Source organism: Macaca thibetana, chromosome 5 (assembly GCF_024542745.1).
Source record: "Macaca thibetana thibetana isolate TM-01 chromosome 5, ASM2454274v1, whole genome shotgun sequence".
Classification (NCBI taxonomy): domain Eukaryota; kingdom Metazoa; phylum Chordata; class Mammalia; order Primates; family Cercopithecidae; genus Macaca; species Macaca thibetana.
Window position 1 is genome coordinate 79,044,249 of NC_065582.1, and position 15,604 is coordinate 79,059,852.

At 37.5% G+C, this 15,604-nt stretch overlaps 1 protein-coding gene across 11 annotated transcripts in view; it reads right to left on the bottom strand.

The window, feature by feature from the left end:
• Positions 1-15,604, bottom strand: part of EGF (epidermal growth factor) — a 100,061-nt gene that overhangs the window by 35,804 nt on the left and 48,653 nt on the right. For 10 of the 11 annotated variants that reach the window (XM_050790985.1, XM_050790994.1, XM_050790990.1 and 7 more), the window contains 7 exons: positions 15,392-15,514; positions 14,387-14,509; positions 13,057-13,182; positions 11,818-11,954; positions 7,277-7,425; positions 1,586-1,690; positions 161-384 (listed from right to left, as the gene is read on the bottom strand). In XM_050790985.1, the coding sequence (XP_050646942.1) occupies positions 161-384; positions 1,586-1,690; positions 7,277-7,425; positions 11,818-11,954; positions 13,057-13,182; positions 14,387-14,509; positions 15,392-15,514 (987 nt within the window). The remainder of the gene's footprint in view (positions 1-160; positions 385-1,585; positions 1,691-7,276; positions 7,426-11,817; positions 11,955-13,056; positions 13,183-14,386; positions 14,510-15,391; positions 15,515-15,604) is intronic. The other variant, XM_050790987.1, reaches the window with a different exon arrangement.

The following is a 15,604-nucleotide window of genomic DNA, read 5'->3' on the forward strand; positions in this document are numbered from 1 at the left end:
GTAAGCCTTGTAGCTTATGATTCCCTGGAGAAGTCTGTCTCTATTCCATATTCACCCATATGGCTAAGTGGTATGTGTGTGTATGTGTAAACATATTTTGTATTTAACACTCATAAAACACTCAGTCAAGATGAAAAAATCACCCATCCCAAAGCCTCACCTACATCGTTCTGGGTAAGTGTTCGGCGTTTTGAACCATCCAGATTGGCCATTTCAATCACAGACTGCTTGGCATCGCACCAATACAACTTGTCAGTTAAGAAGTCAATCGTTATTCCATTGGGCCAGATTAGATCAGAGCTGGCTATAACCAGTCGGCCAAGGCCTTGGAGGGAAGAACTTTCAATTCGTGGATTAATCCCTGTATCCGTCCAGAATAATCTCCTTTAATCAAGAAAGCACACAACAAATAATATCTGCATGAAAGAAATTATTCTATTCTTTCATCTTGAAAATATCAATGTAAATTACTTTATGATATATTAAAGTGGTACACTGAGGAATACAGAAGAAGAGATAGCACTGTATGTTGAACAAATAATTTTGAAAAGCAGAACAATTAACTTGTCTATGTAAAGCATCTTCGAAAAGAAATGTTTAATTAAGGCTCAGGTCATTAGATTAAAAGAGAAATTAGTTTAAAAACTGCAATAGTGACTAATCAAATAGTCATGAGTAAATAGGCTTGAGTAAAATATTCTTGAATTACCATTTGGTACTGCACAAAGGCAATGAAATCTTGCTAGCCTATTCTGTTATGCATATGTAAAACTCACCGCATTTGTAATACTACAACATAAAGGAAAGTTCATATTTATCTGTTATCCAGTTTTATGCAATGTACTCTATTAACTCAGTTAATTTCAACTTCCATAAATCAGGTGCTGGGCACATTTATTTTTGAAGTCAATATGGTTCATATTTTTTTATTGGCCTATTTAGAAATGGTTACATTCTCACAGTTTTAATCATTTGGCTGACTCCAAATCAATTATCAACTACTATCAATATATTATCTCCCATAAATCATTGTGAAATTTCCAGTGTAAATAAAATAGGGTGGGTTTTTATCTTTGTTTTTTGATAACTAGGAATAAATCCTTTATTGTCCTTAAATCTCTAATCTCTAAATGAGAATTTGTCCGTAATTCACAATTAACAGCATAGTTTTCTAACCTTTCACAATTTCAATTTTCTGTCATCTAAAATCTAGGAATGACCTATATCTTATGATTTTTCTAAATAGAATTCATAAGTCATATAATCCAAATATCCTTTTCTGCTCAGTAAACAACAATGCAAATTTTTAAAGAAAATAGATGAATGAGCTTGAGTCTAGTCGGTTAATGAATTACAGTGCATTTTTCTTTCAAAAAGAAATTGAATATATTTAAAAGAGCACATTAACAATAAAATTATTATACAAGAATAGAAAATCAAGACATTAAAAGCATGAGGAATTCATCCTGAAGATTTCAACAAATTGCATGGATTTTCTTGGTTTCTGGTTTTGGACACTAGCATGTCAACCATGAACTGTCACATGACTTCTGCAGAGCAGTGCCTTATTTTTACAAATACCTACTTGGCCATTGGATGAACAGCAATTCCTCGTGGTTGAGAGATATTCTCCTTAATGATTATTTTGGGATGTTTTCCATTTAAATCACTCCTTCCAATCAGAGATTTCCTAAAATATGTGCAAAATAAGGGAGTTTGTTATAACAACTTTACTTTTCAAACAAAAATACTCCTTTCTCCTCTTTGTGAAATGCAAAGACAGGTATTCTAAACTAGCTCATATTTCTCTCTGTTTCTCTCTCCCTCTCTCTTTCTCTCTCTCTCTCCCCCACCCACAAACAAAGTAGCAGCAATAGTCCACAAATTTTATATTATTAAACACTCTTAATTAACATCTCAATATTTATCCCAGGTAATGAAAATACCCAATGACAGGACAAGGTAAAAGGGATTGATTGCATCAGTGGCTGGGTGAGGACATTCTCTTTATAACTTCCAATCTCCTGCCGAAACCAATGGAAGCCAGAAGCAAAGAGACTGTTAGCCTCATGGGATCATGAAGAATAGGGAGACAAGCCAGCACAAGGACAGTAGGTGGAGATTTACATTGGCTTTAATTTTCTTCCATTTAATTCAAAGACAAATGGGAGTATAATTGTCCCTCGGCATCTGTGGGGGATTGGTACCAGAACTCTCCAAGGATGCTCAATTCCCTGATATAAAATGGCATAGTATTTGTATATAATCTATGTACATTCTCCTGTATACTTTAAATCATCTCTAGATTACTTATCACACCTAATATAATGTAAATGCTATGTAAATATAGTTATGTTATTGGTTTTTATTTGTATTATTTTTATGATTGTATTCTTATTTTTTATTTAATTTAATTTTTGAATATTTTTGATCCAAGGTTGTTTGAATCCTCAGATGTGGAGCCTGTAGATAAAGAGGGCCAATTGTACCAAAATATTACTTGTTAATCTTTACATTAAAAAAATAACCTGACCAGGCGCGGTGGCTCACGCCTGTAATCCCAGCACTTTGGGAGGCCAAGGCGGGTGGATCACGAGGTCGGGAGATCAAGACCACCCTGGCTGACATGGTGAAACCCTGTCTCTACTAAACATACAAAAAAATTAACTGGGCATGGTGGCGGCGCCTGTAGTCCGAGCTATTAGGGAGGCTGAGGCAGAAGAATGGCGTGAACCCAGGAGGTGGAGCTTGTAGTGAGCCGAGATCGCGCCACTGCACTCCAGCCTGGGCAATAGAGCGAGACTCCGTCTCAAATAAATAAATAAATAAATAAATAACTCAATAGAATCTGGCAGGGTAGAAACTTCTTATTTCCTGATTTTTCTATTTATTTGTCAAACAAATATTTACTGAGCACCTACTGTGTCAGGGATTGGTCTAAGCATTGGAGGTACAATAGTAAATAAAACCCCTGTCTCTGTCCTTATAGAGCTCATAGTTCAACAGGAACAGAGGGAGAGGGAGGCAGAGGTGGGAGGGGAAGAGAAAGGGTTAGGTGGACTGGATGGGAAGGGGAAGAAAATGTGGAGGGCAAGGGAAGGAGGAGAGGGCAGGGGAAGTAAGAGGGGAAAGAGGGAGAGGAGATTATAACACAGCACATGAAAGCACATGCTGAGAAGGATGTAAAGAATGTAATTGGAAGACTCAGGGAGGGTGACAGGGTGGGTAGCCCAGCCAAGCAGGGATCAGAGAAGGATTCCTGGAGATAATAACAAATGAGGATGAGAAGCAGGCAGTCAGGCAAATGTGGGTGGGGATGGAAAGAGTACTCTAAGCAAGGGAATGTACATGTACAAGTTCTAAAGCACAAGACCTAAAGAATGTGGGGCAGTTATACTTGCGCTTTAGAAAGTTTGCTGTGGTTTTAGTGTGAAAGGGCAAGGCAGGCAGGAGATGATGGCGAGGAGATAAAACAGTAGCAGGAGAAATGGAGAAAACTGGATGGATTTAAATGCTAAACATGACTCTACAGCATCCCCGCCCCCTTCAGGAACAAACAAGAGACACTGAGCAGCTTCTTGGAGCAGGCAGGACCACAGGCAGAGGGGACATAAATAGGGCTAAGAAGAGCCTCCCTTTCCCCATGTGCTGCCTGCTTTCCCTGTTTCCCTGCTGCAAACCAGAATATATAACCACCGTTAATTCATTCAGTAAACATCTGTTAAAGGCCTCTCACTTTGCTCTTGAGGGCAATGTCTGCATGAAACAAGCCTGCCTAGAAACACAAGGTAGGGCCATTCCCTGCTCCCGGTTTTACAAAATGCTCAGGAGACCTTCTCAGGTGGCTGGTTCACCAACTATTTTCTAGGCACTGTGTAAGGAACAGGACTCTATGCACAGGGCCCTATTCACAGGCAGTATGCAGAAGAGAGGTGAAGGTAAACCTGGCTCAGTGCCTATGCTGGGTTGGGAACACTTTGCAAACTACCAACTAAAGGCAGTAGAGAATTTGAAACCATTTCTACTCCATTGCCCCTTTAAAAAGATAATTTTACTCCCGGATGAAGTGGTCATAGGAAGGATACTGCTGGGCGGAAGATATTTTAGAACTTAATGTGTCAAGTTCTGTTCTCAGACACAACTGTCACTGTGCCTCTTCCCTTGGTGGGAGGAAAGAAATTCTGAGACCACTTGCTTGTGACCAGGGGAGATGAAACTGTCAGTTCTGATCTCATGATGATCTCTAATCATCTTAGAGATGAGAGATATCATCTCTAAATTCTGTTTCAGGCAGCAGTTAGGTGATGAGACGAGAATGACATAAGCTCCTGACTGTGGAGCTGTCTCAAGGCAGGATTGCTGGAATTTACTTTTATTGCTCCCCCAAGGTGTTCACCTAATAATATACTTCTATTTGATTCAGCTAGAGAGCGAATCTCAAACTCCAGTGTTGGTAATGAGAAACCAAAGACCAGCAGGGATATTTGGGTTCATGGGAGTTCAAGCATCACCTTTAATTGAGTGGTGTGTCTTTCTCTCTCTAACCATTATCTGATCGTCCCAGTGCCACTGAGATCCTCCAAGAGAAAAACTCACCCTCCTTCTAGGGTAAGAGGTGTCCTTCAAGAACCCTAGAAGAGTGATTTTTTACCTCATATTAGTTTTTGTTACCTCAAAAGAATAAGTAAACAGATAGCTTATATTTTTACCCTCTTGATTTTTTACTGGGCAATTGACTTTAGGAATCAGTATTCCTTGATACTAAATAACAGCATTACCATTGGAATTTTCAATGTGCTTCCTTCCTACATTTAGATGTTAATTTGAATCTGTCTTTTCCTAGGCCAAAAATGAACTGCAAGCATCCCACTTTGCCTCTTTTGATTGGCTAAGAGTTACCATGTGATCTAATATTATGAGATTGGAATCTCAGTTATTTAAATCCAATTTCTAGGTAATATCAAGGTTTTCAAACCATAAACCTCTCATTTCCAGACAAATTAAAGGTTTTCTTTTAGCAGCTGCCTTTAGAACCAGGAGGACTTAAGAAGGGCTTGTTATTACTGAAGCCAATGAACAGGGGAATTTAGGGTCTGATTCTCCAGGAAACCAGTGGTGCCTGTCTATCTCCTGAACGCATTGCCTCTGCAGTCGGTACCATGGTGCTATTAATCAAACATTGTTAAAATTAGAGGTCCCTTGTGAATGTGGGGAAATATGAGAAGACTTGGCATCCTTAGTGGACCCGAGAGTGGTTGACATCTGTCATCTTGATCATCGTTTACCCTTCTGAGAACAACTATGTACAGCTCTGTTATTATACACAGCTGACATTTAAAATATTCTTTTAAGTAGGTTCAACACAGAGGAGGTCATTATTATGATTTTTATAATTATTACAACTGAAGTTGATTTTAATTTGTCACATGACTCTGAGTCAACCATATGTTAAATCCACTGGTTTGGGGCGGTGGTACATCTCTATGACTATTAAGAGAACATGCTTTGCAAATGGCCATCCTTGGGTTCCAATTACAGATCCATATGGTACTTATTGACTGCTTGACCTTGGGAAAGTTATTTTCTCTCTCCAATTATCAATTTTCTTAATCTTTAAATTGGAGATAACAAAACTTACCTTTGGGGATTTAATAGTGTCATGGATATAAAGCACAGTATCTGGTGCATTGCAGTTATTCAGTAAATAAATACCCAAATAATAAAGAAATGAAGGTATGATTAGATGAACAAATGAATGAATGAAAGAAAATATGCTCACCTTGGATGTAAAAGGGTCATGTTATTGATAACTGATAACCACATCATACACCTGGTTGATTTTTTAAAACCTGTTTCCCATGGATTATCCTGATTAAAAGAGACATTCTGGGACATAAAACGCCTACCCCCAAGCATAGAAACCCATTCCCTGGGACTTCTCCCTCTGTGTTGGAACTGCTGATTTCACAGAAGTGAAACCCCCATTCTCCCTTCTTTTATTTTATATGGTTGCGTTGGTACCAGATGTTCAGGATGGCCACCATTTCACTTTCTGGTTTTCAGTTGCTCTGAGAATATATCCCAGAGCACACTGCATCTCTAATATTATCCTGGGAGGGATCTATGGTTAGCAGCTTCTCTTGTAGTTCTGTAAGGAAGTGGGCTCTCATTAGCACACATAAGGGAAAAAGCCACTTCCTTCCTGCTTCCTGCCATTCAGTTCTGAGGTTCATGCAGGCCACATACACACCAAATACAGGAGCCCTTCCTGCAGCTCTGAGAGTAGGGTTTCACAACTGCACTCTGGTTCTGTTTTTTCCCACAGAGGGAAGTATAGAGCATCCCTCTTATCTTATCTCATGCACTTTCCTCACAACTCCAGCTGAAGTTCTCCTCCCTCCTTCATGCTTGTTTAACAGGGAGTCAACATTCTAGTCTAAGATTTGTCACTTGCATGCCAAAGCTCATTCCATGGTGGTTCCCTTTGGGAGTGTACACCTGTCATTTGGTAATTACTTATGTGAGACCCTATGACATTTCTTGAACTGCTATTTAGACCAAGAATTTGTATTAATTATTTTGCTGGGGAAATATACCTTATCTCCCCAGCTAAACTAAGAACTAAATGAAAAGATGGAGCACATCTTAGGCTCCTTTATGTCTCCCATGTCACTTAGGAGAAACCTTATTTCCATAGCAGATGCTCAGAGAATGCTTATTGACTATATTCAGACAGGTTTTGAGTTTCCCTGATAACAACAGCCTGAACACAGCCTACTTTCTTTTTATTATTATACTTTGAGTTCTGGGATACATGTGCAGAACGTGCAGGTTTGTTACATAGATATACATGCGCCATGGTGGTTTGCTGCACCCATCAACCTGTCATCATCATACATTAGGTATTTCTCCTAAAGCTGTATCTCCCCTTGCCACCTACCCTCCAACAGGCCCCAGTGTGTGATGTTCCCCTCCCTGTGTCCATGTGTTCTCATTGTTCAACTCCCACTTATGAGTGAGAACATGCAGTGTTTGGTTTTCTGTACCTAACACAGGCTACTTTCTTGGTCTTCAAAATCCTCCCACACACAGAGATGCAATCTTGATGAAAGGAGGAAGTGGGGGAGTGTGGACAGCAATGGTGGCCTCTTTTCTCCAATCCCAGCCAGATGCCTAGCAACATTTTTCCGTGTTCATAGTGGATGATGAAGCCAATAGTATTGCCTATCCCATCACTCCCATCCCACACAGCTTAAAACTGAAGCAGAAAACATACCCTCTGTCTGTCCAATAGAATCTACGGCCAATCCAGTCCACAGCAAGACCTTCTGGCACATCTACTCCTTCCTCAATAAGCCTTTCTCGCTGGGAACCATCCATATTAGCTCTCTCTATCCACTTCAGGGCTGTATGGGCAAAGTATATCTACAAAAGAGAACACAGGCATTTCTGATTTTTTTTTAACTAATGTGGAATGTATACAAATGGCACTAGTCTTTAGGTTGTACAGTGTGTTAAGAGTTTGACTTTGGAGATAGGCACACCTGCAACTAAACTCAAACTAGGCTGCTTCCCAGATATGTGTAACCTTAAGCAAGTTATTCAATGTCTCAGAATCTTTGTTTCCTCATTGGTAAAATGAGGATAATAATACCAAGCTCATTATATATATCTCCTTAGCCATGTATCTGGCACATATTGTTATTGCTATTGGTAATTTAGTAACCCTTGATCACTGGTCAATGACATAGCCATCATGCATGAACTACAGTGGCTTCCGAAAGGGAGCAATGATTTTCAATTAATGAGGGCTACAAGCTGGGCTCAGTCTGTAACACCCCACTTAGACAAGAGACACTTAGTCACTGCAGGTCAAAACTGGTTCCCAGTTTTGTCACTTATTTGCTTGATTGCTTTGGATACATTCTTTAAATTTATTTTACAGATAAATTCTGTAAAAATGAGGAAGTTAGACTAGGTATTTGCTAAAGTTCCTTTAGTCTCTAACCTTATATCCAATCAGATGCCACATAATGACATTTTGGTTGACGACAAACTGCATATACGATGGTGATTCCATAAGATGATAATGGAACTGAAAAATTTCTATCACCTAGTGATGTTGTAGCATTCATAATGTCATAGTGAAATTATTTTTTATAAGTTAGTGTAGCCTAAATGCTCAGTGTTTGTCTACAGCAAGGTACAGTAATATCCTAAGTCTCACATTAATTCACCACTCACTCACTGACTCATCCAGTGCAACTTCCAGTTCTGCAGGCTTCATTCATGGTAAGTGCCCTGTTAAGGTGTATCATTTAAAAATATCTCTTATACCATATTTTTTACTGTACCTTTTCTATCTTTAGAGACACAAATTTTTACTATTGGGTTACAATATTGCTTACGGTATTTGGCATAGCAACATCCGCACAGGTTTGTAGCCTAGGAGCAAGAAGCTAGACCATATAGCTTAGGTGGGTGTAGCTTACACCATCTACGTTTGTGTAAGTGCACTCTACGATGTCAGCACAATGACAAAATTGCATAATGACACACCTGTCCTTAGTGATACATGACTGTAATTTCATTTTAATTCATCCATCTTGTTCAACAGAAGATTTCTTGCCCGTGCAAAGTTCTCTTTCAGTCTAGTATGCACCCTGTCACACAGGTACAAGAATTTCCAAAAGCCTGTTTAAAAATGACCCAAAGCAATATACAGATACAATGCAATTCTTATCAAATTACCAACATCATTCTTCACAGAATTAGAAAAAAAAATCCTAAAATTCACATGGAACCAAAAATAAGCATGAAGAGCACAAACAATCCTAAGCAAAAAGAAATAAAGCTGGAGGCACCATAGTACCTGACTTGACACTATAAGGCTGTAGTAACCCAAACAGCATGGCACTAGTATAAAAACAGTCACATAAACCAATAGAATGGAATAGAGAACCCAGATGTAAAGTCATATACCTACAACCAATTGATCTTTGACAAAGTCCACAAAAATATACACTGGGGAAAGGATATCTTATTCAATAAATTGTGCTGGGGAAATTGGAGTGCCACAAACAGAAGAATGAAACTGGACTCTTATCTCTTACTATATAAAACTTTAACTCAAGACGGATTAAAGACTTAGGTGTAAGCCAAAACTATAAAAATCCTAGAAGAAAACCTAAGAGAAACTCTTCTGGACATTTGCCTAGGCAAAGAATTCATGACTAAGCCCTCAAAAGGAAACGCAACAAAAACAAAGATAGACAAATGGGAATTAATTAAACTAAAAAGCTTCTGCACAGCAAAAGAACTAATCAACAGAGTAAACAGATAACCTACAGTATGGGAGAAAATACTTGCAAACAATGCAGTTCACAAAGGATTAATATCCAGAATCTATAAGGAACTCAAACAACCCATGAAGAAAAAAACAAATAACCCCATTAAAAAGTGGGCAAAGGACATAAACAGACGTTTTTCAAAAGAAGACATACAAGCAGCCTACAAACATATGAAAAAATGCTTAATATCACTAGCCATCAGAGAAATGAAAATCAAAACCACAATGAGAGATCATCTTACACCCATCAGAATAGCTATTATTAAAAAGTTAAAAAACAACAGATGTTGGCATGGATGTGAAGAAAAAAACAACTCTTATACATTGGTGGTGGGAATGTATATTTGCAATTCTCTAGGGAAAAAATATGGAGATTTCTCAAGAGCTAAAAATAGAATGACTTTTTAATCCAGCAATCCCACTACTCTGTATCTACCCAGTGGAAAAGAAAGTATTATATCAAAAAGACACCTGCACTTGTATGTTTATCACAGCACTATTCATAATAACAAAGTCATGGAATCTAAGTGTCCATCAATGGATGAGTGGATTTTTAGAATGTGTCTCATATATACAACAGAATACTGCTCATAAAAAAGAATGAAATCATTATGAGCAGCAACATGGATGGAATTCAAAGGCATTATACTAAGTGAAATAACTCAAATAGAAAATCAAAAATTGCATGTTCTCACTTATATGTGGGGGCTAAACAATGGGTACACATGGACATACAGAGTGGAACAACAGACATTGGAGACTGCAAGGGTGGGAGGGTGCAGTGGGGGGTAACAGATGAAACACTACCTATAGGTACAATGTTCACTAGTCAGGTGATGGGTAAATTAAAAGTCCAGACTTCACCACTACACAATCTATCCATGTAAGAAAACTGTACTTGTACCCCTAAACCTACAAAAAAAAAAATATATATATATATATATATATATATTTAAAGAGCTATGGGTCAGTTGATAATTTAATGATAGCATTGTAGAATTTTAACTGTCAGTACACATATGTACATAAACTTACAATAAATAATAAGACTATTCAGAAAGTGGTAAGTCGTTAAATAATGGGTTACTCTTCTTTCTAAATGAAATAGAAAAGGTTATGTTTCATAAATACAAATGGGGTACTTCACTCCACTAGGACTGTGCTTCTCAAACTCTAATGTGCATAAGAATCACCTGAGAATATTACTAAAATGCAGATACTGATTTAGTGGTCAGGTGTGGAACCTGGAGAACTGCAGTTCTAATAACCTGCAGGTGTTGTTGACACTGCTGGCTCAAAGATCACAATCTGAGTAGCAAGAAAATAAGAAAATTAACCCAAGAAACAAAAACCAGCCACCTGACTTAAAATTCATTCTAGGTCTCCATATTCACCTGTTGTAAGAATACCGATTCTGCAGGAATAAAACTAGTTTGGTAATAAATGAATATTGAACTGCCTTTTTTGTATTAATTATTTTTTTCTGTTATTGTAACTGTTCTATGGAACCATATAGATTCAGGTCAGGGAAAAGAAAGAATTGTTTGCTAGCATTCAATTGCAAAATTTTAATTTGCAAAAACACTTCTATTCGGCTACCAATCCATACCTATTAAATATAGAATCAATTTGCTTCACTTTGTTTCTTTTGGCCATTTACCAGACTGCTTCAAATCAGGAAGAAACAAAAGCCCAAAGTTTAAAAGCTATTATGTAAAAAAAATTATTAATAAAAGAATTAATGTACCACATAGTAATAACTAAATAATTATGCAGGGGAATTAATAACTATATAAATTTATCATTATTGGGTGATTAATCTCCAAAAGACACTGTAACATCATTTCAAGGACATTCTAACCTAGCACACATACAACTAAGAAATTAGAGATCAAATGGCCAGCTGATATAGAAATTCTAAGTTACATACAAAACTCATATAAAATATTTATGTAAATAATGTTATTAGTTAGATTGCCATTCCCACATGAACTATACAACTTATGTTCCCTGATTTTCATGGTTAAGAGGTCACTGAATCTCCTCCCCCAGAAGACATATGTAAAACACAAATTACTAATCCATACTTCCTATGCCCCAAACCCAACCTTCCACTCCTCTCACTATCAGCAAGTAATCAAAAACCTGCTTATGAAGCTCCTTCTATGTGCATGACACTGGGCTAGTCTCACATCCTCATCTCCAAAGAGGAAACTAAACTGAAAATCCTGTGTAATCATTTCCAAAAAAACAGCTAATCGTAGCAAGGACTAGGGTAGCATTATGATAACAAGAAAGTCCTTAAAATTTCTCAAGTATTACTCCAATATCTATATTTAACTTATTCTGGGCCTAATCATTCAGAGCTTAGCAGAGGATTTTCAAGTAGGTCAGGTCATTTGTTAGTATAAAATCCTCTACTCTGTCCTTAAAGCATGTCCACATCTGTTCAAGCAACAAAACCATACCTTATTTTCCACAGGGTCATGATCTAGGGCATAAACCATTCCCATCTGCTGGCTGAGCAGAGTTCCATAGTCTGTTCCATCAAAATGCATGTGTCGAATATCTTGAGAATTGGCAAACAGCAAAAATGGTTGTGGTCCTGTTAACCAAATTTCAAATACGGCTGAATTTAAAACGTGCCTTAAAAACTAAGAGGCATGTCTTACTCTTCCCTTTCATTGTAACTTTTCACTCAATTTCTACAGTGCTTGTTTTCTTAATTTCCCTCTCGTGTGGCACAGGTGAAGACAGACAACAAAATGCCTCTTCCATGAGGTGACATATTGCCAGAATTTCATCTCTGGCTTCTTCCCTCTCCAGGTCTTTGCTTTTAAAAGCGACTTACTTACTGAAAGAGCCAGCATTAAATAACCAACACCATAGCTAAATGATGCAAGTCTTAGGGTTATACATCTTCTTGATTCACACATACCGAAACACAAATATTAGTAGATTACATACACTAATGTCTGAATAAGTAACTTTCCCTGGCCTGGGCACTTCTTGAAGGGAGGCATGACGATTTGAGTTAATGGCAAGACCCTTGATAATTTGAAGGATTTAGATTATGCTGTATTAATGAAGGTCCTGAGAAGTCAGCAGTATTAGGGTCTCACTAGGGCAAGGTGTACAGGATCATCATTATGTGATAGCATTATGGGTATTATGTACTAAAAGCATAATGAACCTTCAGGAGATATTAAATCAATTTGGTATAAATCTAGAATTTCCATGGCTGTTGAAAGACGCAAGAGATGTAATATCAGAAGACAAAAAAAAAAAGTTGAAGCATAGAACTTTATATTAAATTTTGACATAAAAAGGACAGAATTTGTCAGTGTTATGATTATATTCACTGGAGAGATAAAAATCAAATCAATCAACAAATACTTATTAAATGACTCTTAATTATAAACTGTTTTAAAACTATTCTTGTCATGACTTTCTCATATACTAAAAATATCCTATCTGATATTATGGCAAATCTTTGCTGGATGCTAACTAAGAACAGAAATATTCTTTAAAAGTATGGTTACTAGTTATATTGTTATTATTCATATTATTCATACTTACAATGTGATTTGCTTTTCTTCCATTTCAAAAATACAAAACCATAAGCAATTAACTTTCCATCTTTCTAAACAAAAAGTTTTCATGAATCTTTTTTCAGGGACACAGTTCCAGACAACCACAGCACTAACCTGAAGCTACACAGCTTTTTTTATCCAGTTGTAGGTCATACCCAGGAAAGCAATCACATTCCCAGGATACTGGGCTGAGAGGAATGCAGAGCTGGCTACATCCACCATTATCGGGTGAAGAACAACCTACAAAAACAATTGCTTGGTAATGATGCTATAGCACCCAAAATATAATTATTTTTCGTCAAAGGATAGGGATGAGCCAACCATTTGTTGATTTTTTTTTTTTTTTTTTTTTTTTTTTTTTTTGAGATGGAGTTTCAGTCTTTCACCCAGGCTGGAGTGCAATGGCGTGATCTCAGCTCACCGCAACCTCCGCCTCCAGGGTCCAAGCAATTCTCCTGCCTCAGCTTCCCAAGTAGCTGGGATTACAGGTGCCCGCCACAATGCCCGGCTAATTTTTGTATTTTTAGTAGAGACAGGGTTTCACCATGTTGGTCAGGCTGGTCTCAAACTCCTGACCTCAGGAGATCTACCTGCCTCAGCCTCCCAAAGTGCTAGGATTACAGGTGTGAGCCACTGCACCCAGCCCATATGTTGATTTTTAAAAACATTTCCACAATCATTCATATGACTGCAATCAAGGTTATTTTTCAGAGATAAAAATCAAAATGTCACAGTACCCTCCTTCCCTATAACCCAACATCTTGGATGTTAATCCTTCACATTCCAGCAGCCCTTGTCCTCTTATTCTACCAAAGAGTTCAGGAACAAGTGCACTGGCAGCTGGCTAGAACAAAAAGAACCATTTGATGAGTTTGGAAGCTGGTCTAACTCTTCCTAATAATTTTTTTCTCTCACACATTTTTAGCTGCTTGCCTTTGTTTTATTAGAAAATCAAAAAGCCACACACAACTCTTCTGCTAATTCTGAGTTACATCCAGTTATCTATATACTTAAGTCTCTATGACGATAAAAGTAGAGAGGTGTTTATTAGGTGCAAGAAACAGACTAAGCACTCTGCAGCTGAAGTCTTGTTTAATCGAGGAGGCAAGTATCAGTATTTCTGCAGTGGAAGAAACAGACCAAGAGAGGGCAAGTATCTAGACCAAAATCAAAACTGCTAGTAACTGGTAATGCTACCTCAGGGCTGTCACACCTCAAAGCCCTTGCTTATAACCACTACACTATGCTGTCTAAACAAAAACAAAAGAAAGCTAAAAACCGACAAAACTAAATTTAAATCTATGTTAATCTGTTGTATCAATATCTTTCAGTATACATTATTGGAAAATCAATTCTCCTTTGACAACAAGAGCAATTTTTAGATGTCACTGAGCAAATGTATGTTTTCAAACAAACAAAAGGTAAATAAAGCAAATAAACTCACCGCTACATGTTTTCCCATCTCTCTCAAGCACTGAGCCTTCAGGACAGAAACATAAGGGACCTTCTGACGTCAGAACACAGTCATGGCTGCATTCAGACACATTGCTTGGACAGGAAACAAGTTCTAATTAATAAAGAAAAAGGTGAAGATTAGTGTTAAATCAGGTTTGTAAAAATTTATTGCAATCAGTTTCTAATATTGCTAATATTGCCAGGTGATCCTCCTGCCTTGACCTCCCAATGTGTTGGGATTACAGGTGTGAGCCACTGTGCCTAACCTTAATTTTTTAATGTATAATAATGGTATTGTGGTTATGCCTGAAAATTAACTGGATATTAAATGAAAGGAAGGAATTATAGTTAAGTTTTTTAGATATAATAATGTATCATGATTATGTTTTTTACATGCCTATCCTTTAGACATATACCATGAAATGTAGCACCCAATAGCTATCTTTAAAAATTAAAATAAAAAAGAGACAGACAATGAAATATAAGGTAATACAAAGAAACAGGAAAATATCAATAATAAATAGATGGTAGATGATTTGTTTCCCAACCTTAGAGATTCTGCTTTGATAGGTGTGAAGTAGAGTCCAGTTGTCCATGGTTTTTGTTTTGTTTTGCTTTTTGAGACAGGGTCTCACTCCATCACCCAGGCTAAAGTGCAGTGGCTTGATTTCAGCTCACTGCAGCCTCCTCCTCCTGGTTCAAGTGATCCTTCTGCCTCAGCCTCCTGAGTAGCTGGGACCACTGGCATGGGCCAACATGCCTGGCTAATTTTATTTTATTTTATTTTATTTTTGTATTTTAGTAGAGATAGGGTCTCACCATGTTGCCCAGGCTGGCAGTCATCCATGTTTTAAAAAGCCAAACAAAATAAAACTCCAAGGTAATTATGATGCACACTGCTGATTGAAGATCACCAACCCAGATCATAGCCACCTTAGAAACATATTGAAAATGAAGAAAAATAATGCAATAAATACTTGTTGCTATGACTTACGATGACATCGTTTCCCATCAGGAAGCAGAACAAATCCTACAGGGCATGTGCAGTAATAGGATCCAGGGGTGTTTTTACACCCAAGAGTACAGCCATGATTCCAAAAAGCACATTCATTAACATCTGCACAATGACAACAGCAAAATACATTCAAATGGCTATTTTTGAAAATAAGTTGTGCTATCACTAATAAGTCATCACAACGTAGGGTAT